This window comes from Megalops cyprinoides, chromosome 7, assembly GCF_013368585.1.
Source record: "Megalops cyprinoides isolate fMegCyp1 chromosome 7, fMegCyp1.pri, whole genome shotgun sequence".
NCBI classification, from domain to species: Eukaryota; Metazoa; Chordata; class Actinopteri; order Elopiformes; family Megalopidae; genus Megalops; species Megalops cyprinoides.
This window is the reverse complement of record NC_050589.1, coordinates 5251997-5272918: the sequence shown is the minus strand read 5'-3', so window position 1 is coordinate 5272918 and position 20922 is coordinate 5251997. Positions and strand designations below refer to the sequence as shown.

At 41.3% G+C, this 20922-nt stretch overlaps 1 protein-coding gene across 1 annotated transcript in view; it reads right to left on the bottom strand.

The window, feature by feature from the left end:
- nphp4 (nephronophthisis 4) overlaps positions 1–20922 on the bottom strand; it is a 130829-nt gene that overhangs the window by 61253 nt on the left and 48654 nt on the right. Inside the window, exons 7-9 of the mRNA XM_036533581.1 lie at positions 20665–20801; positions 7169–7344; positions 4844–4976 (exon numbers count right to left, since the gene is read on the bottom strand). Coding sequence (XP_036389474.1) covers positions 4844–4976; positions 7169–7344; positions 20665–20801 — 446 coding nt within the window. The remainder of the gene's footprint in view (positions 1–4843; positions 4977–7168; positions 7345–20664; positions 20802–20922) is intronic.

The following is a 20922-nucleotide window of genomic DNA, read 5'->3' as shown; positions in this document are numbered from 1 at the left end:
CACACAGCAGTCTTTTCTGGCATTTACCTTTTCTCAGTTGACACTCAGTTTCTCTCTGCTTGAATGAACCCGGCTCCAGAGGTTTACTGGCTTTTGACACAAAGCCAGCAAATCGGGAGGGATGAGAACTATCACAGACTATCCGCGTGTTTCTGGTACCTGATGCATGACTACGCAAATCTATAACGTGTGATATTGAAATCCTTCTTACAGAAAAAAAGCGCTCTGGTGAGGTTTTCCTTTCCACTTTCATGTGTCATCTCTATAGCAGAAAGTCTAGAAAGAATAGTTTACTTGTCCCACTGCTGGAAGTTTTTGCTCTTTAACACATTTGTAGATAGTTTCCAACTTGGCCAATAGAGTATAAGGGTCATATAGCATGTATGCAAAGTTTGTGGCCGTTACGAATACACGACTGGTGTGTAATATATGCAAACCTCTTCCTGACAGTCCTCTCATTGCATATATGTCTGCAAGCTGTTGAGTCCAGTATTATGAGCCACCTTGGCTAGTCATGCCTTTGGTTTTGACAGGGAGTTATTTGATAGTGTGCCTTTGGCAGGCACTTCAGTGTCAGAGGCTGCAGGAGTTGCTAACGTGTCTTGGAAAGACATCACCATCAAAGAGTGGGAGGAAGCACGCACTCCAAACCCATGATGCACAGGCATCACTCCAGACTACAAGGCAAACGAAAAGAGCAAAGCTGGGAAAATGGTGTGAACGAGTTCAACGTGGGTCATCAGCACCCTGCATCACTGAGAGCGGTCAGGAATGAACTTCAAAGGGCTGGAGTCCACAGCAGGGGTGCTGGGCACACCCCAGCGGTCAAAGGGCCTGGTGGTTTCAGAGTGATTCAGGATTCAGGCACCTTCCTTGAACGGCCCTCAGTAGGTCCACTCATGCCGTAAGAAAGTAGATCATGCGCTCCTGAATGGTTCAGTTGGAGACGGGGCTCGTCCTGAGTGCAAGCTGAGCTTTATAGTCCATGTTCAATCCTAGCTGTGCCGTTGGCCAACAGTAGCCGGGATCACACAAAAAACTGGCTTCGTTCTGCTAGTATAGAGGAAAGGTCATTGGTAGGCTTTCCCCATCTCTCCTGTGATTCGTAAGGTGCCTACGTGTCGCTCAGATGCCATCATTGGAGCTGCACCTGTCCGGCGCTTACCTCACTGCAGTGCACTGTGGGACCTGTGAAAAATGCCTGTTGGCTGCATTTGAGTGTACTGAAGGACAGCATTTGCTTTGCTTCTGTGTTGCTGTGCAAGTGCAGAGGCTGTTGCAGTGAGATGAGCCTTTGGCAAGCAATTAGCAATTCCAAAAAGGGCTGTACAAGAGAGAAAAGCATTTAAAAAAGGACAGCAGCCAGTGTAGAGCCAAGTAAACCCAGGAATATTAACTTTTCAGCCTAGAGTGACTGTCATCCAGAGAGCTGTCAGTCCATCTGACCTTTGATACCCTGACAAAAACAGCCAACAATCCCAAACATGCTCTGTACTGCCCATGTGCGTAGATGAAAGACACAAAGCAACGAATGCTCAGAAGGTTACAGTATATGGAGCAGAGCTTAGAAGGCAATTAAAAATCAAAAGAGAGCAACAAGATAAAGATGGGATTATGAATGCTCTGCGGTCTAGGCCAAATTAATTCTCTTGGGCTTAGCATTGTTTTTCTTTGAATTGGTATATTTCTACTTTTATTCTTCTTTTTAACATGACTGTCTGTTTGCAGACAAATCTATACACAGCAAACACTGGGAAACACAAGTCTCACATTTGACCCGTGTCAGCTTTGCATGGTAACGGGAACGGTCATCAGCCGACTAAAAGCAATCAATAATAGATTAAGAACTCCAACATACTCTCTGCTACTAGTGTTTCTTAGATAGAAGTTATGTCTGAATGAGCAGCGTACTTTCCCAGCCATTTCATTCAAAATACATATGAAAGCTGTGAAAAATTAACACCTACTTTAAAAAAAATGCCATTTTGGATGTATTTTACAACAACCAAGACTAGGCTGTTGTTTTACATAGAGCAGCTCCATCTACTGGTCACTTCCACCTGAGTAATACAGTAAAGGTATGATGAAGGATTAAAAAAATGTATGATTTGAATACACTGAGGCAATATGAGTACACAGCAGTACAGCATCACTGCATGTACAGCTGTTTATAGTATGTGTTAGAGGAAGAAGGGTGTGGCCCTTTCCATATACCTCTGTATGTAAACGTGTTATTTAAGATCTCAGTGAAAAAGATGGACAGTTCACCCTTTTTCCTTGATCATGAAATTTACAACCCCACAATCCTGGTGTTATGGTCAACTTAAACCTCATTCTAATTTCTGCAGCTTTTCCATGGCTGTCCCTCTGCTTTCAATCTGATGGGACCTTTTTTTGACAAAGACCAGCTTTGATTCCAGCACTGAAGTAGCACCACTGGGGGATCCAGGTTTGCTGAAGGAACTTACATATGATTCATATTCCAGGACACACTCCTCGTCCAAACGTAAGGCGTATCCTTTCTGAAGCCCAACAGTAATTGAGGCCTCTGAGGATAATGGGCCTTTTCAGATTTCCTGAAATATTTATGTTTTGCTGCCCCATGTCAGAATGATCTACCCTCCACGGGTCAGGGTGGACACTGCAAAGCCACAGCCCATCTTTCAAGTCCTCCATGACAGACAGATAGATCATCGCACCCTGTCGCCCTGGCTGAATTGTGAGAATTTAATAAACTTCACGGCATGCTGAATGGACTGTCCAGGTGTCAAAACGAGCCGCCAAAGTTCGATTTCTGCGAGATTAATCGAGCACGATGCACGGCTGAAAAGGCTAACCAATCTAACCTGGATCCCCGCTTAATTTATAGCTACATAACAAATGATTGCCAGTCAAATGAGACGCACAAGCTCACACGAGGGAAGCAGCACAGACAAAGCAACATTCAAAGCTACCTAAAATATTCATATTTTATGTTTATGGGGAAACAATTATCATGAGGCACTTTGTTTAAGAGCTGTGCAAACATGCGAGAAGACATATCAATAGCACGGTGAGGAATGAGGACTTCACCTTCCTCCTCTAAAGGATCGAGTACATTTTGTCCCAACACTCTGTTACAAAATGTCTCTAAATATAGCGGGTGCCCTCACACCGTCCTAGCCCACCAGACATGACATGGTAATAAAACCCATTAATGTTTCAGGGCTTTATTCAGGTCGACCACGCCGCTGCCCTGAAAACCAAACATTTCCCTCCACTTTGATTAGTCACAGACACAAGACAGTGTACTTCTCTCTGTGACAGACATAGCCCTTCAGCTGGCGTGCACGGTACACCCAGGAATGCAATTAAATGTTTTTTTTTTCCCCCCAATACCCATTCCCATGAATACCATACACTTCATAAAATATTCATGTTGCTGAGGGGGTGGGGCTCTCATTTATATTTTCGAAATGCAGATAATTCTGAAAAGCCACCGGAAACAGCGACTTCAGCCAATCTATCAAACATCGGTTCGTCATTGGATTAGAAAGGGAATCGTCGAAAAGCATATTTCATAGAAACAATGCATGTTACAGTGAAAATAAAATGAAAGCAAGAGGAATGAGGCTTTGGCAACAGAGAAGAAAGCGCGTAGAGCACCAGTATTCAGAGTCAATGAGGTGCGTTTAAACTACGCCAGAAGATGAACAGAGATGTAACACATGCCATCTTCAGATAATTTTCTACCCCCCACGTCATCTACCAGGGGAGGCTGTTGATCCTTCCGATGGTGTGTATAGGAAGCATTCTTTTTGTGTCAAAATGAGCATATCTGCACCCCCAAAAAAAGGAACTGTGTGGTTTGCCCACAATCCTCCAGATCCAAAACATTAGCAGTGTTTGCTTGTTGTAAGGCATGCTGCTGTTTTTTCCCCCCCGTTTCTGAGTGAAGGCAGCTCATCTTTGTGCAGAAGGGCTCTGTACTACCACTATCAGTCAAGGTCTTCGTATTTCTTCGCTTCAGTCTTATTCAGCGGCTTTCAGCATTGTGAAAATTGACGTTCACACTGCAGTGAATACCCAGTGTGTTGCCTGGTTACTTTCTTGTTTCTTTTGCAAGGTGTAACCAACACAGATCCAGTGAAAAGACATAGCAGCTGTGTCAATAACAGGGTCTGCAGTAGCACATACAAATTCCACCCACACGCATAATTGGTGAATTCTCTCCAATTATGTACAGCATTTAAATGGCACCCATCTCTTTGTAAATGAATATCCTATACATATGAAGATTGTACTGGTATTCTGGCATTGTTTGCATTTTCTTGTTTCTTTAAAAAAAATGCTTTTTTCAAACATTTTTCATCTTTTTTTCACTTTTTCCAGTTTCTGTTCACACCGCACATTTCTCCGGACCAGAAATGACCAACTCAGATAGGAGCACCTGGGCAGAGCGGCAGATTCTGGCCATTTCATTTGTGAGACGATAAGCCATTGGTTTTTATGGCCTTGTGTCCTTGTGGGCGAGGACTGGAGAAAGGGAAGAATGAGATGGAACACAGGCTGAATAAATCCTGTAAGATTGGATCTGCGCTGCTCCGATGCCCAGAATCAGATATTCACGTCTTTTCAGCATGTTTATTTACTAAGGTTGGCTGGCCAGAGATACCTCTTTAATTTCCTCTGGGAGAGTCAATGAGAGAGTGAGTGGCCCTCCAAGGACAGGAAACACTGCGAGTGGGAAGAGCTTACAGAGAGACAATAAGAGAGAGAGAAAGGGAAAGAGAGAGAGAGAGAAAATGAGAGAGTCCTGTGACTGACTGTAGCTCTTAGATCTTGTCTGCCAGAGGTCCCCTACCTTTCCATCTCCGGCAACAGGCGCTGAGAAAACGTACTCCAGCTGAAAGACGATGGCCACGGCCGGGTGATACACCATCTCCTTCAGCTGCAATCGGCTGCGCAGAGCCAGGACGTGAGGGGAGGACGAAGAGCTGGGGCGTGGAGGGAAGAGAGAAGAGCATCAGAGGGGGGGAGGCCATAGAGCGTAGCCACCCCAAATGCCTCTAAGTCCTGAACAAGCATTCTATAACAGTGGCTGGGATCACTGCTTTGTTTTCCTTTGTTTTTATTGTTTCGGTTTCATTTGGAAGCTTTGAAGGAAAAAAAAAAAAAAAGCATTGCTCTAGGTTTCATGTTTTCAGGAATGCCATCCAAACGACACCCCCCCCAGTACTGACTAGCTTTTCCTTGACTTCTCATATATTCGCAATTCAAAGTGTGCACACACCCCAGGTTTGAAACATACTGGGAAAAGGAAGACGGCACAATAAGGTCAGGCAAACAAGTTTCTAGTCAGTCTCCGGGTGCCCCAGGAGATTGGAACTGACAAGTGTTTCTACACAACGTGGCAGAGCGTTAGCATATTTGCTTCCCAGTAACAGTATAATTACTACCTACGCAATTCTATTCATAACACTGCTTTCAAGCATTCTGATACCAATGGGATGAAAGTAAGAAATTCGATCTGTCCAGTGTTGAAACTGCAAATCAATGCAGAGTGGTTACGTGCAGACAAGAAACTGGAACGCGGCTGATTTATTAAACGCCATTAGGATAATCGCTGTTTAACATGCGATACCTAATAATAGTTCTCTGTCATTATTGATGTAGCATTGCTTCTTACAGTCACAGTAAAAATCCCTACAAAGCACATTCCATAACAGCATGATGTACTCATTGGTATTGTTATTTTGCTTATATAAGTAGTGCGGGATTTGAAAAATTAGTCAGCCATTTAAAAAGACTCCCAACTCACTTATTTAATGTTCATTCTGTGCAGCAGACATTGCGGTATATCCCCACAGCAATGACAATGGAGAGAAACGGGGGAGAAAATCTCAGTTTAGGCTTTAGAGCTAGTGGGTTACCAATCCTTGAGTGCCTTGTTTTCACTCCCCCCCCCCCCCCCCCCCCCCAGACAACACGTTCTGGCATCTTGGCGATTTATAAAAACTTGAACACGTGGAAATTTCTGACCATTACAAGTGAAGTGTCCTTTGCTCAGCCCTGATGACCCCCAGACAGCCTGACTCAAACAAAAAAAATTTCTTCACATACTGCATGCCATTTACTGTCTACAACATCTTTTATTAGGGAGTGAGATATAATGGTTTGGTTCCTGGAATTCTAACCAGAGGGTCAGAAGTTTAAGTTCGGGCAGCAGCACTGCCAGTGTTCACAACAGTAAAGACATTACCCGAATTGCTTCTGTAAATATCCAACAAACACCCAACTATGGAGAAACGGGAAACATTTCAGAAATGGAAAATGCATCAGTGGTAAGCTATGCAAGCAACCCAGAATAAAGCAAATGAACAACTGTAGTAATGATGAATTTGAAAGTTACCGCCCCACGCTGGCTAACAGGTAAATATGTTCTGGCTTAAAAACAAAGCAGATGAAGAGACACTGAAGGATAGTCTGGTACTTTTACTGTATTATTCTTGTTTACTTGATAAATTGTTGGTTTATGGTTGAATTATGCAGCTGTGCTTATTTTTTCGCTGACAGTGATTTATCACATTTCTGTGCCACGCCGGTTGTTTTAAAAGTTTCAGATCTGCATTTTTTTTTTTTTTTGTAAGATTTATTTTTCAACCAAATATATCATATTGAGTAATTATTTGCTTAGTATATGCCCTTATCCAAGGGACCTTACACAGCTTATATTTTTACCATTATCCATTCATAAAGCCATCTGGCTAGAAGCCCAGCTCCTTAAGCACCAAGCTACTCAGCCTAATTAAGCCTGCTTCTTATTTTCATAATGAGACTTTAAAGTTAGTCCCGTTCGACGTGACGGATGAGTTAGTCCAACGTATGCAAATCAACTTGTTGTTCTAGTGCTAATAAGTAAATAAAAGTAGCCCAGAACAAGCAATTTTAATCACCAGAAGAACATCACTGATAGTGAAGCAGTGACAACGGCATCAGTAATGGTATTTCCAAAGTCGCTATGGGGCGAGCTTGAGGCATTAGTTACACTCTTGTACATGGGTACGTAGGAGACAGGTGTTTTTAAGGAGGAAGGCGTTTTCTTCCTTCTCCACGGGTTGCTGATTCTCCCCGTCTGCCCCCCCACGGGGTGTGCACTCTGCCCTGTGAGATGGTGGGGGTCCCACACCTGAGCCTGCTGAGGGAGCCCTGTCTGAAGCTGCCGCTGCGGCCCCGGCTCCCCTCGGCCTCCGGCTCCACCACCACCACCTGTGGCCTCTCCAGGAAGCCCCAGCCATTGTGCACTCCCACGTGCAGCCTCCGCTCCTGGATCACCACCGCGCTCCCGTCCGGACCCCAGTTTTTCTGAGGACACAGAGAGAGAGGGAGAGAGGGGGAGAGAGAGAGGGAGACAGAGGTAGAGAGAGGGAGAGAGAGGGGGAGAGAGGGAGAGAGAGGGAGAGAGGGGGAGAGAGAGAGAGAGAGGGAGAGAGAGAGAGGGAGAGAGAGATGCTGGTTGGTAAGACCAAGAGGAAAAAAAACAGCAGACTACAGGCTTCTCATGATTTCTACATTTACTGCGTATTGTATTTTCATTAAATTACATTACAATTGCTTTGGCATTTAGCACTTGCTCTTATCTAGAGCGATTTACATGTTAGGTTTTTACATGTTATCCATTTATACAGCTGGATATTTACTGAGCCAATTCTGGGTCAAGTACCTTTCCCAAGGGTACAACAGCAGTGCCCCGGAGGGGAATCGAACTGGCAACCTACAAGTCCTGTTCACAGCAAAAGGATGACAGAATGGACATTTGCTGTGCTTCCGACCTACTGCGCAAGAGATGACTTCATGCCTTCCTACATAAATTATCTTTTGACACATAAAGCCAAAAGAGATGTCATGCAGTCAGAAGACTGTGCAGAAAAGAATGAAAAAGAAGACAGAGTGATTTATGCATTATTGCATATTTAGACTACAGAGAGGCAACTGATATCACCATGTACCCACTCACAGTTTCAGTGCTCTTATTTTGCATATTATTCATAGCCCCTGTGTACCAAACCCACACAAACACTGGATAATTGACCAATTACCCAGACAGAAACTATCACAAGTCACAAAGAAACTAGAGAGCTTTGCACAGTGTCACATATATATATTTATATTTTTTTCTTGGATCACTTCTGTAATTGCATGCAGGACATGAAAAGATGGACTGGTTCGGTTCCAACGCCGTGTGATGGCTTGGTCTCTTGTTGCCTCAGAAACAAATCCACATCTTTGTTACTCAGTGACTCAAGCGCCGCGTCCCTGGACTGAGTCACTCAGACTGAAGCGGCGGGGGTCACTAATCTACAGCGGCGGTGTTAAAAGCAGCTGAAAAACGGCTCGGTCTGAGACTCCTGCGAGTGTAAATGACGTTCCTTTCTACGCCCCGGCGCCCATTCCGCTCAATCTAAACCAGCTCTGTGTCCTCCTACCTCACCGAAATCCAATTAGCGTATCAACCGTGCATCTGTGTTTCAGCAGCGGCAGCAGAAAGCTGCCCGTTTTCTTCCCACACGTAGTCATTCAATTCACTGCCGCAACAAGCACACTGGAAGCCACGTCTTAACGGTACACTTATTATCCTAGAAGCGATGAACTGTTTTTTATTTACCCGTGGCGGGGAAATACACTAGCAGGGGTATTAGGAGCTGAGTCATACGAATTGTGGGATGTACTGTAAAATGAGGCCCAAGGTCCACACGAAAAAATGTTTCATCACTTTGTAAACTGAACACGATAAATACAGTGATGACCTTCCACTACAGGCATAAAAGAGACACCTGACCCTTATGGCAATAGTTGGCTGCACTTTTCTTAGCCCGACATTCTCTGAGGATTTTAAGTAAGACTTCAAGGCTGAAAAAAAAAAGATTTTAAGCCTGTAAATAAAGGCTTTATTTATGTACATTTTCCTTCTTAACAGATACTTTGGAGGCGGGGAGCTGGAAAAAGCTTTCAATGTGACAATAAGGGTGATAAAAAAATCTCTGATATATGGTTGTAAATAGCAGTTATTTAAGCATTCAGTTATAACCCATTTCAAATGTTAAGGAGTATGCGGTTACTTGTAAACAGTAAAAGGTAAGTTCATTTGCATCTACAAACATAAATCATTTAAAACACAATACCCCCACCTTTTGTAAACACAGAGAGAGTTTACCGACAGCATGACACTGGTAATAAATTCTGTGTGGTTCCTCTTAACAAAAAGAGTGGAAATAAGGAGAAAGACAATAAAATCATCTATATCGCCCAAAAAAGGTGGGCATTTCCCTCTCCTGTCTCCCTGGACAACAACACTGCTTACAAGAGAAATAATAAAAAAGTCATGCCATGGCTTCAGAGGTAACTCCTGCTTTCTTTAAGCATGTCTCCTCTCTTGGTTCTCTCCCATATGCAGACCTACCCCCCATATGAATGATGTCACTCCCCTGGTGCCCCAAAACAACTACCCAGCAGTGTCCCAACTCAGATCAGTTAGCGAATTTGATGCAAGTTAACTAAACACCCACATAGTCATTAACGTCCTTATTTTTTTATAAAAAGCCTTTAGTCAAAGAACTTCTTTCGTCTGTATCATCATAGCCTACAGGCAATAAAAAAGACAAAAGCAATTTAAGATGCAGTTAAAAGCTATGTATTTCATAAAAATACAATTTTAGTGACTATTAAAGCATGTCCATGTATTTATGTCAGTTCTGTACACACAGACCGAAAGTATTCCAACATTCTGATTTAACAAAGTCTACTGGGTCATTACAGCTGACAAAATTTGCCCTCTGTGCTATAAAATGTGAACGGATATTTACTAAGTACGCGTAATAGTATTTGCATGCATTAATGAAGCTGTTTGCAAGGGCACAGTTTCTTTGTGGATTTGCCTTTGAGAAACAGGTAATCATGCATACACAAATGTAATTCTGGGCGTTCTGATGAGAGCCTCGAAAAAAGAGCTGTGAAGCAATTTATTACAGCTTCTAAGACGCTGCATGGCTGATATTTGCATAATTTCTTAAAAGGTATGAAAAGTAGGTTACAAAAGTGAAGCAGGCCTCATCTACTATATACGTACGTATAACAGTACAGGAAAGAGGTACACAGCACTTTAAACATCAAAAATGTTGCCAGGTATTATGAATGTAGCCAAAAGCTATGTGTTAATACAAACAGTTCAGAAATAGCTTTATGAATCACAGTCAATGTCAGAGACGCGCATATATACAAATGCAAGGCGCAGGAGTGTTCTTCCATCCAGATGTGTCTTTGGATAGAGTTCAGTGTGGTGCGTGTGTTTTATACACTTGATCCTTGTACTCATGTTACTTATAGTACTTATAGTACTTATATTTTTCCCGACATTTTTCAGTTGATATCAGTAAGCCTTATAAACTGTGTGTACTGTAGTAATTATCTTGCCGTCTGCTGTTGGGTCTACTCCAAAACACAAAAGCTGGAGCTACCTCAGTTGCTATACTGCTGACATCGTATGTGACACACAGACAATACAAACTGATGTGAGTGTCATTGAGAGACACGCAAGGACACACCGGACACAGCCTTTACCTCCACAGTAAACCAAAATAATTTTGCAGATTATCTATGAGTTCATAATTTTAACATGACTATTTGATTTGTATATTCAGTGTTCAGTTCTCCTTCAACCATCCACTTCAGCTGTTTCACTGTGATTAGCTACTGTTGGGTAGCTACTGGGTCTACCAGTAGCAGGCTAACCACAGGTAAAACAGATGGTATCAGTGGCAGTAGACGAGTCATTCATTAGTTGAGACCATACCACATTGCATGTTGTGTAGAAAATAAGCAGAGATGGGACAGCAGCAAGTTTCAGGAAGTAACATAACAAGAGGAACTCCTGTGCTTCTGTCTTTATTAAAAGGAGTTCTTCCTTTGATGTCTTGCGAGTTCAGCGAAAGCAACATTGCCAGCGACCAAAACAATCTGAATTCTGTCAGGACTAGTCTTGTGGTATTTAACCAAAATATGCAAAGTACGAGAAAGAGCAGAAATTTTTCCGAAAAAGATTTTTTGAAAGACACATCATTTTTATATCTTGAGACTGTGTATCTTCACACTAGAACTGTGTCTGACCATGTGAACATTGGCCTGTTTCACGCAAACCCTTAGCCATGTGCTTGGTTGTACTGCAACACAATAATGACTCAGGGGTTGGGATATTATATATTAATCTGTTCGTGTGTTCTACAAGCCCACAGAATACCTGTGAGAAAGTAGGTAAAGAGTCGGAAACCCCTGCTGCAACAATTTCAATGCTGATTAACCCAGCTCTCATGGTTAGAGCTGACAGACTAACAAGGATATTAACCACTGGTTTTCTGCCATTCACCATGGGCTACAGTTTGTGATTATGCAACAAAAAACTAAACTGATCCAGGAACTGCTTTGATATTTTTCAGTTCAAAGTAACTGCACACTAGCAATCATAACAATGCCAGCTCCTCTTAGAAATAAAGACCTTAACAATTAGGCCTAATTGACACCAATAATTTAAACAAAGTAGCTAGCAGACAGAACTACAGAAAACATGATGAGCACCTTGACAAAGATACCTTTGAGATTCTACTCTCCAAAGCACCCATTATGACAAATCTCACCTCACCTTCTTATTGACCCTTTACTTACAGCACCACATGAGAAGAACCACACAAAGAAATCCTTTCACAGCCACATTTACAATACAAATGCGACTGTGTTCCATTCATTTATTCATATTTGTCCCCTCCACTTTCAGCCTCACCGATGCAGGAAGTTGACAGGAGATGCCACTGTTTCATAAAGGACGAGCCGGTAATGAAGTGATTGAAGGAGAGAGCTTGCTGTCTGAAGACTAACACAGCACATCTGTTAAAGCTTCTAATTTCCATTTCCTTTACACTTTCCCATGCCTGCTGCCGTCACGGATTTGTTTCCTGCACCCTAAATATGAATATTTTACAGCTAAGAGGCTTAGAGTGAACAATGAAATTGCCTGAAGTTAAATTATACTCCATTCCCATCGTCATAGGATATAAACTCGGCAGAGTGATGCGCACAGAGCCAAAACGTAAAAGTAATGATGTATTTCCATCTTCGCTGTCTGTTGCTTTTAGGCCACTTTTTCTGACACGTTCAATTCTGCGGGTCATGTACGATTTTGCTGGGCAGGCATGGGAGACTGTGGAGGTTGGCTCCATGTCAGCGCTCACGCTGCCTGCAATACAAATTTTAAAAGGGAAAAGTATGTCCAAATATTACATCTCCAAAGCTCAAATCTACCTCCAGTTGGAAGTTATACTCAGGATTCTCTGGTTTCCCCATTTCCCTTTATGAGAATTATTGAATTACTGAAAGAAGGGGTAACAGGTGATGTGAAGGAACAGTAGAAAAAAAACATGAAAAGGCAGCAGCCAGCCACCACTATTCTGTATGTTAACCACTGCTTCTAAAAGCCATAGCTAGTTGAGTATCTCAGGAGTGAATTTCCCCATGACTTGAGTTTGCATTTCTATGACTGAATGGAAGCATGACTAAGGCTGTATACTGCTGATTCCAACCATAATTCAGACAGATGGTAAAATTGTTCATGCTTTTAAAATCATTTATCTCAAACACCCTGTTAGATGTCCTTTGAAGAAAAGTAAAACCAATTCTGCATAACCCACCGTAATATGTAACCGAGCACTGGGAATTACATTATCTGTTCAGCACATGTCTTTATAGAGCTGCTATTTTACAAATTATCACTCTCTATAGCTGTACATTTACTGTGACGTGAACCGAAGTTATGATCCAGCCTCACGGTTACAAAAGCAGATCCACCACGTAGCATTCAAACTAACAGAAATCCAAGTCCAGTCCCTACAAGACTTACGCCACAGTGCAATGAATGGGTCTTTACTTCAAGATGATGTAACAGAAAACTGGCATGGGATTGGTTCGGCAAAGACAATGCAACGGTTGCCATTGTGTTCAGCACTCCAGAGGAACAAACAGTGACACAGGGACCAAGCATCAGTGGCTCTAGCTATCGCATCATTCATTTCAATATCAATAAACACAATTCATATTCACACATCTCATGTAATACAATTAACTCCAGGAGCCACCAGATGGGTATAAATAGGGTACAGCTATTGCAATACAACATTTAACATTACTTTAAGACACTGAGGACAGGATTACTTCACAGAGAAAAAAAACAAAGCTTAACTACATATGCTATCCTACTAAGTGTTCATTCTTATTCAGACAGAACCAATAAAGTAAAGGCTGAAACAATAATATGAATACGATGCTAGAATTGCAATGGCATTCAGCGCACAAATACCTTTAATGCAACTTGTCAGAAGCTGACATTTTCTTCAGTTTCTCGGTCGTTTGCATTAGCATTCTTATTACTAGCATAAGGATTGAAAATTACAACTGAAGTATAAAATTGTATTCAGATATAGTAAGATGACACCAGTGTCTTTGTGTCCCTTATATCAGCTGCAAACTCCTTACAATTTAATTTACCAGCAGCCTGGCAAAAAGGCAAACAGAATTAACACTAAAGAATACGCTGTCTCCTGAATAGCATGGAACTGACAAGAAAGTAGCAAGGTCACTTAGGCTAAATTTAGATATAACTGTTAGTACCAGAAAAAAACCTATGGAAGGAGGATTGTCGCAGTATTCAGTTTCAAGAAATGAAGGGGATTTTTTTTTTTAAAAGAGAATAAAATTGGTTTTTGAAAGTTATGTCTTTGTGCTTCGAAGCTGCAGATGACCTGAAAGAGGGAGTGTATTTAATGGGCTGTTGGAGCCTGGACTTGAGTCACATTATTGCCGTCAGAATGGGATTTTGTAATCGGGCTGACGTCTAGAGCACTGGGGCTTTTTTTTCCAGAGAACAATTTAGAATTGCATTTTGCACATCTTGCCACACCATACGGTTACTTCAGAATCCCTGCAAGCGAGCAGGACCAAGGCACTTCCCATTGTTCAGTGCGAGTCTCCCATATTAGACACCACCTGTGTAAATGCAGCATGGGTCTCACATATGCAGCAGGAAAAACAACAGCTGTCATACTTCACTGAGGTCATTTGTTACTTTTCGCAAGCGGTTGCTTCCTGCCCATGTTCTTAAACATCTGTGCAAAACCAACCATCTTCAGGCCTGGCTCAGCAACTTGCTTATATGGAGGGGGTGACTCCATTTCATATATTCAAAAAGACAAAAAATGCTCCGGCACCCGGTGCAGGTCTCTTTCTTTTGAACTTGGATTACTTCAGAAAAGAGAAAGCTTACTTCGGGTAAATGTACTCCGATGCCAATAAAATAACCTTTAAAAAACTCTCACCTAAAGTAGCTTAAATGAATGTGAAAGGTATCTGTCTGATGAAAGTATAATATATAACGAGGAAAACTTTCCAGGATATCAGAATTTACTGTCCCGCAGTAAAGTGCTCCTTGAAAGACGTGACTTAAGTAGTTTTCAGTTCCATTAATCACCAGCATTTCTTTTGTTGGGGGGGGGAGGCGAAGGAGGGGGGTTTTGTACTCATCAGACTGCCATCACCCACGCTACAGGGTGCTTCGTCACACTCCGGTGACTCATCCTCAGGAAAAGTAGCAGAACAGGGCTTCATCATTAGCACTTCATTCTCAGCCCGCAACACGTTTCTCTCCCTAACAGATTTCTACTGACAACGCCTTTTTGCCGGAGGCCATCCCCCGGCGCCTTGCTGGTGCAACTACTCGCAAACCGAAGGCGCCGGGTAGCAATGACGAAGACGGAAAATAATTATGTACGTTTTGTTTTCTGCTCTGATACGTCAGTCGAAACGCTCGGTTTAGGGATGAAACGAGTGACTCTTCCAGTCTCTTGTGCCACCGATTGGATAATTTCACTTTCGGTGGGGGCGGGATATAGCACTTCCATTAGATTTAAAAAAAAAAAAAAAAAAAAAAAGGTTTGAAGTTTGAGATACTCAAAATTGTTTTATCACCATTACTGTGGTTATTAATGTTCCTACAGAGCAGCCCAGTTTCAACACTCATAAGATTAGCAGGTGCATTGATTCGAATTCGATTGCACTTGAGAGGAGATGACTAATAAATGCATGACTCGCCCTCAAATAATAGTGCTTCAATTATTAAAAACGTTAATTAACACTCTTAATTACACCTTCAAAGGGGCCACTATAAATACCAATGCATCCGTTAAGCCTGGGAGATATTCCCCTATAGATGCTTGGTAGGGTGCAAGGTCTTCGTTATCTCTGACAAATTCTTAATCTACTATACCTATTCTGAATCTATAGTGAGGGATTACTGCAAAATGAGCAATCACATCAATCTGACCTCTCACTAAAGCATTCCTCATGTCTGTTTCCTCAGAGGCTCCAGGGAGCCATGGTTACAGACAATGTTTTTAATTGATGCAGCAAACAAGCTCAGCATACCTACAGAGTGCAAATTTACTGACGGTTTGTCTCTAAGCAGGTCATTATGAAACACAATAAACATTTTACACTCGTGGGTTTTATTTGGTCTGGTTTGAAAATGCATGAGGGGAACAGAGCATTATTTCTATTTGTCTATTGACTCATCCCAGGCGTTTTAACATCCCCTGATGAGCCATACAAGACAATGTGACCTGACAATTACTCTCACAATAGCACAGTGGAATGTTAAATGACTGTTTTTTGAAAGCAATCATTCGTAAATGATTCACATTGTAAAATGCTGTGAATATCCGTAACAATAACTGGATGTCGTGAACCCTCAATCATGTGAACGGCGTTTTGGAAATGCCGAAAATTGTAAAATTAGAATCAGCAAGAAGGCATGACACAGCCTAAGTAACATAACTATCAGATTTATCAAAATACCACTCTATATGACAGCAATTAGTCATGAATGTAACCAGAGCACACAGTTTCTCCACATACCTTATGAGCTCATAAACATCATAAAAACAATGCACCACGCTAGTTGTTAACTATTAAACGCTTCCTGGAATTCAGCCCTTGATGAAATTAGAACCCAGGGTTGAGGTTAAGAACATTTCAGTTTTTAAACTATTCAGCTCCACTATATATTAATCAGAGCGGAGATTGTGACTGAGATCCATGTCATTTTCTTGTTATGGAGTGTTTTTTTTTTTTTTTTTTTGAGGATATAGACTGTTGCCGGTATTGCACAGCTGGGATTTGTAAGTATGCCCTGTTTGGAAGATGACACTAAAACACCCCAAGCTTAATTACATCCCATTGTCATTGGAAAAATATACATAAACCAAAACAACAAACTACACGCTATACAGTATGTGCACTACATCTTATCTGGTTCTACAACATAGCGTGAAAATAATTTAAAATGAAGAACTGATATTTGATGGATTTCAAAATCAAATCAAATCAAATGTACGTTATAGCACATTTTCACATGTCAGTTTGTCACAAAGCACCATACAAACACCATCATGGATGGCAATGTAAAAAATATCCCAGGCCAACTGGGAAAAAGTGGAAAATTACTCCCACCTGGAAAATAGTGGAAATGCTAACATAAGGTTAACAAATAAAAGGCACTAGTTAATCCCAACATTTCCATTCTCTATACAGTGTTCAATATTTAAAAATAACAAAACACAGCCCTGAAATAATAAAAATAGCCAGTATGGATATAATTTACTTCTCAGTTTGTTTCTCAAGTGTCGAACACCTGTGTACACTGCAAAAAAATGCAGTTCAGTATGCGCTCCTTTCTGCCGCTATGTAGATTCGAACATGAGCGTAAATTGATTTTTACTAAGATAATGTTTGACATTACTTCCCAAACCATTTTAATTGCTGAAAAACCCCTTACTGACAAAAAAAATGTGCACAAAACTTTACACAGGTGGTCACATAATTATGGTAAATCCTGGGGGACCTGAGGAAAGCACCGAGCAGTTATCTGTTTAAGCGCTGCAGTAATTATGTGAACAGAAGCTAGATTTTTGTATGCGGAACTTCTGTAATTGCCACTACAAAGAAGTCTAAAGCATATTTTGTTTGTGTTATGAGCCATCACACCGCCTGTCCTGTTGTTGTTTTGTTGCTGCTGTTGCTTAAGCTCTAATTATAGTTGGTTTGCATACACAAGTGGGTCAGATGCCAAGCTCGCTACTTATTAAAATGTTCGTAATGCTATGCCTCTGATATCCAGAGCTGTCCTTGATTGAGCGTGATTGCGTGCATGCTTCCGTCTGTCCGTCCATCCGTCCGTCCCTCCAATACCAGCTAGTTTAATGCTGGCTCAGACATCGAGGAACTCAAAGACCCTTTGATCAAAGATCAATATTTTCATTCACTGTCTGTATGTTCGCAAAAAAATTCTCACGTCACGACGATGTTATGAGACAAGCCATGTTCGCTACTTTTCAAGTAAATTCAGTGAATGAGAGGCCTGATGTTTCCGAGACAGAGTGGTGCTGGGAAAAGCTCCTCCTGCAGCAGAGGCGTTAGACCACATTAACACAGGAAGGAATGAGGGAAAAATTGAGGGAGAGAGATAAAAGCCAACTTTGACAGTATAATTCAGAAACCCAAGGAACTGCTTTTTCTGAAAAAAAAGGCCAATCATTTCTCTGTTCTCTCTCAACCTCCAGCAAAGCCCAAAAGACAGTAGGACAGTAGAGAAATGGAGATAGGAAGGCCATAAGTAGCCCAGGGCCACTCAAGGTAATGTACTATATACTACCTTCTCCCTGAAGCTAAGAGATTTATACATTTGGGGGGGGGGTGTTTCCTTTCCAACGTTCCTCAACCACAGCACTATCAGCAGAGAAGCCAGCGTCCAATAAATAATACAATTAATTCCACATTTTTTCCACACACAAAAACTCTAACTCTACCCATGACAAGGGAGTATGTGTTCAGCAGCATTGCAAATTAGTCTCTTTGGTGAAAGAAAAAAAAAATTAAACTTGTATTTGTTAAATTGTCCTATAGCACTGCTCGACCCCTCTTACAGAAATAGTTTGCAGAGGATAAATAACTGAAACTGGCCTCCACATCAGCAGAGTATGTCTTTGCTGTGGAGACGCATGTTGACAGACAGACTGTGACAGGCTCTGACAATTTCCTCTCCCAAACAGCACAATGGAGAATCCCCAAGGCGGCCAGCCCACTCTGAGTGAAGCGTTTCAAAGCAAGAGGTGCAATTTATGTTGTTACAAAGGCCACTTCTATGTCCCCTCAAGTCTAAGGAATAAACACAGAAGCAAGAGAAAGTGAGAATCAATTGTGCATATATTTCAAATGATGGTGTAACAGGTTATTTTTCAAGGGACCATTCCTGAGAAGTGATTCCAGTTCCCTTGAGGTATTCAAAAAGAAAACAAGTCTTCAGGTTAAATACAGAGTAGACTGGGACATGCAGAATGAAAGTTCGACAACAAAAGACAAACTGCAACTCATCAGTCTATGTCCTGCACTTTGTCCTAGGTATATTTAAGTACACCAGCTCATTAGGCTTCTGAGGGAAGTTCAGAAAATAAACCAGTGCTCTACCTCCCGGCACAGTCCAATTCCACATGGCCTCTACCCAAACCGCAAAGAGAAAATAGTAAAGCTTGCAAGCTGTCAACAGGAGGTAAGGCAGCAGACAGTTAACAACCTCTCTCTCTCTGTTCTTCTCTTCCTCTTTGTCGGTCTGTCTGTCTGTTTTTCTGGCTGTCTCTATCTCCCTCCCGCCTCTTCTCCCAAATTCTTTCTCCGACTGAGCAGTAAGGATGCTGTATCAGGTGAAAGTGTTGATCTAACCTCAGAAAAAAAAACTTGCAGAAGCTAGAAAGAGTGTCAGACTTCCAAAGGTCACATGCTCACTACGGGTCTAATTAAAACCAAGCTGTCATAATCAGTGCTGCATAAATTATCGCCTTCATCACGAGAGGCTGCGTGTTGTCTCCTGCGAAAAGTTTCATATTAGAACACGATCAATCCTTCCGTTCCCCAAAATATGATTATTTCTCATCATCTGCAGAGCCTATCTAACCATAGAAGACAACAATTAATTTTCACACAAAAAAATTCCTTTCAGGAGTATCTTTTGTCTGTACTATTGTAGTTTGTATCATAAGAAATCACAGTATGATCACAGTAATCACATTTCAAATAATAAGAAAATAATCTTCGCCATATAAATTTGTTCCGTTATCTACTAAACCAGTAGATGAATACAAAAATATAACAATTTATAACTTCATTCACACAGTTTACAACAGCTATCAATATACTATACTAGCTATTGATTTCACACACACCAAAAGAAAATTTCCAAATCTATTTAAAAAATGGCTCTCAAAACTCATGTCCTTGTTGTACTGTGTAAACTCTCACAGCATTTAGCTTTGACTCTATGTTCTTATGTCATTAGAAAGGAGGGGTACCCTAAGCAAGTATTGGAATGAAATTTCAAATATATTGAATAGTCAACCCCACAATGACTTGATTTTCTGTTAATTCCTCCCCTCCGTTGCTACTTTCTTAATTTCAAACAAGTCTTCTTACTTACAAACATAACTTATAGTGAGCCAAAATAAACTATCAAGAATAAATTGAAGTAAAATAATAAAAAATAGTTAAAAAAATAGAATGAAATATCATGAAATCATAAATTATGTAAATAATTTTAAGTTCCAATTTTTGGAAAAAAAAACAAAAACTAATAAGCAAAACTTAAAAGACTAAGACTAAAGACATTGACTCACATTCATTTTTCAACCACCACTTGGCATAAGCATTAGCAACATTACAGGGCAATTAGGGCTGCTAAATGTTTAATTTCAAAAGGTCATGGAGTCTGGACTAAGACGCTGCACTTATAAAGGATGAAAAATCTGCGTCTTATGCTGCAGTAAAATAAATCTTCACAAACCGTTTAAAGTGTAACAAATGCTCACCTGACACTGTATTTTCCTTTGAACACCAATTAATATGACAGGCAGGTATATAAATGGCAGAACGACATAATAATGACAACCCTATCTAATACACACTTCTCAGCCTATACGACAAAGCCCCTGACAAAAGAATGTGGGGTTCAGAACTGCTAATTAAACCTTTTTGCACATGCTCAATGGCTTCCCCAGAGAGACCACTGCAAAGCTCAATGACAGCACACTGCACAGTTTTAAAAATGAGGCAGGGTGGTAGTGACTGTTCAAGACTATGATATCAATTCTCATCTCTTCCCCAAGCACACATCTCTTAAAATCAACCAAGATGAATGGGGCCTCCACAAATGCACTGTGCAAATAATTGCAAGTGTGTGAGTGCATCTGTCACGTACCGCGTCTCCTCAAAATCAAAAAGGAAAAAAAAAGATACAGCCAAATAGGGCGCCATGCTTTTTGTACTTAACTTCGACAATAGTGAAAAGTACAATAGAAAAGGTCCGTTCAGAAAGCTTGATGTATTCATATATAAATATGACATTTTTCACATTCAACAATATAAAAAATCAAGATGGCACAAATATTTAAATCCGCTCGCCTTATTTTGCCATGTCTATGCCAAACCCGAGCCTTGGCCACATCCTACATTACTCAGGACTGTTACTTTTCCTGTCACCTAACTCACCCTGTTTAGATGATCGGCGTTTAGCTGCTGCAGAAGTTCTTCCTCAAACTTCTCCAGGGAGGGATACAGAGTGAGGGACAGCCTGTCCAGGTAGCAGGTGAGGCTCCTCAGCACACGGGCCTTCCTCAGCGAGTCGCCTAGAACACGAACAAAAACACACCATACGTCAAATCAAGTGCTTCCATCTGCTCACACACTGAGAGAAAAACAGCAAGAGCCAGTCTGCGTGGCTTTAACCAAAAGTGCCCTGTGCTCTGA